This window comes from Silene latifolia, chromosome X (assembly GCF_048544455.1).
Source record: "Silene latifolia isolate original U9 population chromosome X, ASM4854445v1, whole genome shotgun sequence".
NCBI lineage: Eukaryota > Viridiplantae > Streptophyta > Magnoliopsida > Caryophyllales > Caryophyllaceae > Silene > Silene latifolia.
The window spans coordinates 10,847,144-10,852,907 of NC_133537.1; the positions used below are offsets into that span (position 1 = coordinate 10,847,144).

General features: G+C 36.1%; 1 protein-coding gene and 1 non-coding gene across 2 annotated transcripts; one reads left to right on the forward strand and one right to left on the reverse strand.

Moving 5' to 3' along the window:
• Window positions 1-1,130: 1,130 nt before the first annotated feature.
• Window positions 1,131-4,048, forward strand: LOC141621210 (NAC domain-containing protein 40-like). The gene is made up of 4 exons (XM_074437870.1): window positions 1,131-1,471; window positions 2,746-2,999; window positions 3,124-3,426; window positions 3,516-4,048. The coding sequence occupies exons 1-4, from the start codon at window positions 1,246-1,248 to the stop codon at window positions 3,981-3,983; spliced, it is 1,251 nt and encodes a 416-aa protein (XP_074293971.1). The 5' UTR covers window positions 1,131-1,245; the 3' UTR covers window positions 3,984-4,048.
• On the reverse strand, window positions 4,048-4,119 carry TRNAC-GCA (transfer RNA cysteine (anticodon GCA)). The gene has a single exon. It is a non-coding gene; the product is annotated as a tRNA-Cys (tRNA).
• Between the last annotated feature and the right edge of the window lie 1,645 nt (window positions 4,120-5,764).

Genomic DNA, 5,764 nt, shown 5'->3' on the forward strand with positions numbered 1-5,764 from the left:
TAATATTAATAGTGGGTTAGTGAACGTGTCCCATAATTTGAAAATATATTACAAATAGTAAATTTTGTTCCATTTTACAAATAGTAAGTTTTACATTTCATCATAATTACAAAATATGCCGTAGAAAAATATATTACAAATAGTAAACGTGTGAGTTAGACAACTCCAACATAGTTTATTTCATTGAAAATAAAATTGAACGGCAAATAAAGGTAGCCCGGACGAGGCCGGGCACCAAACCTAGCGGTATTAATAATGGATATAGGTTTAACCTCAGTCAGCAATAACATGTTATGCGACTCCTTTTATTTTTTTAAAAAAAAAAAAAAAAAAACTAGTATTATTATTTGTGAATATTATCCGTCAAATGTGGCAGAAAAAAGAGCAAAAATAAAATGAGAAAATAAATAAATCCGTTGGCTATGCATGGCCTACAGTAACGGTGCCACGACGTATACAAGTGTGATGTTCCAATCAAAGGAGGAGACGTGCATGCATGATTCCTGCATAACCATGTTGACACGTGGTTATCTCCCATCTGAATTCTGTACCTATCTCTACCTTTTTAGCATGCTCCTTGAAATCTTCAATACTCCTATTTCTGTAACGCCCCATTACATCAAAACTTACCTTCGTCACATCTAATATACACTTGTTCACGTATTAGATATCAACTAGTTTAACTCGTAGTCGTACTTAACGGTATATACTTATATATATAAGATGTCAACTAGTTTAACTCATTGTATATGTGTGATAGCTTAGAGTTGATATTAAAGGTGATAGCGATAGTCGTAGTTATCTGTGTCTTAATATTACCTTATATCAGATATTTACTAGTTTAACTCGTATATATCTAATCTAATGTTTTAGATTTTGTTCACCAAAAGATGTAAAGATATTAGTTGTCACTTGTCAGTTAGCTTAGTTGGTATTGGGTCCATATAATCAGCTAGTTTAGCTTAGCTCGTGTATGTATGATGTCATCGAGTTAATTTTTTTTACTTAAAATGTATGATATCAGATATCAACTAGTTTAGGTGGTATATATAAAACAAGAAATAAACATGTAGGATATATTATTAGGGTAGCTTGTTTGGTTTGTAGTTTCTAAAGGTGGGAAAGAAGGTAAGTAAACATCCAAAGACATATATTCCCTAGGATACCCTACTTTTAGACAAAGTTATATATAGGATAAAGTAGACAACTTAGATAACTTTGGTATAAAGAGGAGAGTATATTGAAATGGGAGAGGTAGAAGGGAAGGAAGAAGACGATAAAATGAAAGGGGTATCAAAGGAAGCGGAGATTTCGATAGCGGCTTCGTCAATGTTTCCAGGGTTTCGATTTAGTCCGACTGATGAAGAGTTGATTTTGTACTACCTCAAGAAGAAACTTGATGGTTTTGATAAATGTGTTGAACTCATTCCTGTAGTCGATATTTGCAAATTTGAGCCTTGGGATTTGCCTGGTATCTTTCAATTCCTTACTCTCTTTTTTTCTTTATTGTCATTGATGGTTTCAAATGATTACGATTCATGTTAACCAACTCCAAATTGTTTAATAAGGACTATTGTAACAATAGCAATAGTAGTGTTATCGTGTACGTTACTGAATGGTACTGAGGAGGTAAATATGTTATTGATTACTGTAAAAATGAGTTTATACCTGAATATATCAGGAGATTAGCTCTCGTGAATCTTTCTACATTTGGTTATTAATAAGTGTCCATAGGGTACATCTTAGAAAAATCGATATATTATGGAGTAAAGCTTATTACTCAATTTGGCTTTCATAGATGATTTAGGATAGTTGATTTGAAGGAAGGAATATTTTGTATCACCATGGAAGTTAGTCTAGGCAATTAAAGAAAACATTTTATATTTTTTGTAAATAAAGTTGACCTTTGGAGTTGGGTCCATTATATATTAAAGCATAAAACATAAAAACTTTGAAGGTATGCTTTTATGCCTTTATGATTCCTAATACAAAAGTAGAAAAGCGAGAAAGTTGATAATTTAAACAAAATTACATACTTCAAGTCTAGAGTTGGCTCCTCAGTCCTCCTATAGTCTCATTTTGTATTGTCGGGTGGCCGCACGACATGAAAATAGTTTATTTTTCGTTTTTCAGTTGTCCCGGGGTCCCTTGACCCTAGATTCGACAATGCTGCTTTTAGAATATAAAACCAATCACGTGACTCCAACCATCAGCTTAAGCTTTAAGCTTTTGGTTGAGATGGTTTATTGACATTGTATCAGAGCCACCCGACTAAAAGGTCGGGAGTTCGAATCCCAACCCCTCAATTTTAAAGTGGAATATTAGTACTAGGTATGGGGAGGCCTGCAGTTGCATCCACACTTCAAGCCCAAAGGGCATTCCTGTGAGGGGGCAAAGGAAATGGAGAGGAGAGGAAACAATTGATCAATTTCCCTTGTTTAGATAGCCGGTTGGGTTCGATATAAATGGAGCAATTTTTTTCTTTCCCGCTAAAAAATGAATTAAAAAACTTCCAACACAATGTAATATATTTCGAAGGAGAATGTCCCTCTCCCCTTCCTTTGACCGCCTCATGATACCGCTACATTTCCGTCTCAATTATCCATAAATGCAAAAATGATAATCCATCGTGAGAAATATAAACAGTAATCGTTTGTGTCACAACTCGTTTTTTTTTTTTTTTTTTTTTTGTTGAACTTTATTCTAGAAACTTATCAGAAGATTACTCTTTTTGTCCCTTGCTAGCCAAGTCTGTCATCAAGTCGGATCAAGAATGGTTTTTCTTTTCACCTCGCGGTAAAAAATATCCAAATGGGTCACAAAGTAAGAGGGCAACTGAGATTGGCTATTGGAAGGCTACGGGAAAGGAGCGCAGTGTTAAATCTGGTGCAAATGTGATTGGCACTAAACGGACTTTAGTATTCCACATTGGTCGTGCTCCCAAAGGGGAGAGAACGGAGTGGATAATGCACGAGTATTGTATGTCCGGAAAGAGCCAGGTAAAGAAAATCGAAATCTATTGTGATAGCATCGACTTATTAACTTCTGAATTCTGAAATGTAGCATTTTCGAGCTAGAAACCTGGATTTTTAACTGATATTATCATGGTGTCGGATTTAATAGGATGCTCTGGTGGTTTGTCGACTGAGGAGGAAATGCGAATACCAAGCAACAGACGATCCAAATGAGCAGAGTAACATGGGAAATAACTCATTGTCGATGATGGGTAGTAGTGGAACGAACTCAGGGTGTGGGTTGGAGCCCTTATGTACGACAGCAGGAAACAAGACGGCAGCTGAAAGTTCAGTGAAGAAGTCTAGTAGTAGTCATGAGTCCCATTCTGTAGAACAGATGGATTCTGCATCTCAGACGGATTGGAAATTTAAAGACGAGATTTTGCAGCCTGAATCTTCTAGTCACGCTAAGGTATGCGCTTTCTTCCTTTCCTGACCAGCTACAAATACGTCACATTTTAACGTCACATTCATCTCATATGCTGTACAAATGTGAATTAGCATCAGCGTGTCAATGATGACGATGACCTGTTTGCGGAGATACTTAACGACAACATAGTTCAATTAGATGAATGTCCACCTACTTCGACAGGGGGTGGTTCATCTATCGTGACCACAACCACGACCACAGTATCTGTCGTACCACGCACATACAGGCAGCCAGGTCATCCCAATATGACACGATCACACCCTTCCCAAGGAACAGCAAGTAGAAGGATAAGGCTCCGGAGATTGAGGCGGATAAGCCCTCGCAAGGGGGAGATAGAGGAGCAAATTGGTGAAAACGTGGTCGCTAGCCCAAAGCTTGCACGGTTTTGGCGGGTAAGCGTGTTGAGAGGACCAATGAGGGTACGGGTAGACGGTAATTATGCGTTTGTAGTCGTAATAATGTTGAGTTTGTTGGTTTTGTTTGTCAGCTATGTCTGTAGTCCTGTATTATTCGTAGCCACAGGGATTTCACGTAGGTGAAATATTTGTGTGTAATAGAGACTGGTGTTTACAGAAACACAAAAATTAAAATAGATTTAAAAAAAGGGCCCAACCGGGATCGAACCGGTGACCTCTTGATCTGCAGTCAAATGCTCTACCACTGAGCTATGGACCCTTTGATAGAAATATATACAGTTAATTGTAATAACCAAATTACTTGTTTATTACTCCTTTTTGATGGTCCTGGAAACTATTAGTAGGGTGATTTATTGGGCTTATGTAAACTCCCTAAAATACACTTTCCAAGGTCCCTTCTTTAAATTGAGCTAGACAAAATGTATGGAGTACAAATTAATGTCACAAATTCTCAATTAAGACAAGTATATCCCTCTTAACTTTAAAATGGGTAAGTATTACACGTAAGACAAAAACAAAATGCACAATGTTTGTTCGCAAGTAGGTTTTATTTGACATGTTTTATTATTAAGACGGATAGATCTATTGAACTGAAATTTTAAAGAGTTAACTTCTTGAATAATCGCTAATAAAGGAGTCGGGGTAGGTAGACTTGCATTCATGTTCTTTATATCTAGTTTCTCATTCCGATTCCCTGGATTTTTGTTGGTAGTTAAATCTTATGAGACCGGCTTGATTTTTGGGAAGAAAGCCTAGCTAAAGCCTATCGTCTTTTAATAAACTACTACTCGTACAATTTGTGAAAATTAAGTGAATAAGTTGGTACTCCGCTTAATTTTTTATTGGTACTCCGCTTAATTGACTACTCTACCATCACTAAATCATTGGTACTCCGCTTAATTTTTTCGGAAATAAGTTGTGATGAAATTTCGACACAAATATATTTGTAAAAACTTCATCTAGATTCTCTTCATTTCCTTGAAAGAAATGGATCTCCATTTCTTATAAACGGTCCGGATTAAATTTTGTGACGATCTAATTGGTTGTAATCATAAAAGTAATGTTCTAATGAATAGAGATAGAAAATATATTAAAATATGACTCTAGAGTCAATTCTTCAAATTAAATTATGCACAGATTCTGTATCTTGGTCTTTAACTTTGACTTTCTTATAATCTTCTGTTCAATATGGCAATTTCTAATTAAAATACATTTTACTAAAAAGAAAATCAAATAAGTAAAAGGAGGGAGTTGCATTCTTTCTTTATCAGACTTTAAAATCCAACTGGTTTATACATTCCTAGCTAAGTTTGTGGACTTGTTATATCCAGGTCAATGTGTTGAAAACTTCATAATTCCATGCGTTTTTTGTCTGACACCACCTTATAAAAAAGGTGTTTGTCAAACACCACCTTTAAAAAAAATTCTGGCAATTTGGTACCTTTAAAAAAAAAAAATTGTAAAACACTACCAAATTGCCGGAAACTGGGAAATTATTTAAACACTCCGGCATTCATTTGTTTCACACGTGGGAAAAAATTCCCTCCTTAGTTTCCCTCCATTTTTTCCCCTTATATACTCTATATTAGTTTTTCCTCCTTTTCATCTTCACACACACTCTCTCTCTCTTCTATCCTATCATTCTCCACTTAATAACATATCAATCAACAATGTCTTCTGGCAGCTTTGAGTCCACATCCAGGCCACTGGTGAAATGTCGATGCGGTATTCCAGCAGCTTTGAAGACATCAATGACGGTGGCAAATACGGGAAGAAGATTTCTGGCATGTAAGTTCTACAATCCGGAGACGTCAATGCGAGGTTGCAATTTTTTCAAGTGGGTTGATGAGCCCATGAATGAAATGACTTTGTTGAAGTCAGAAATTGCTTTGCAAAAACGATTG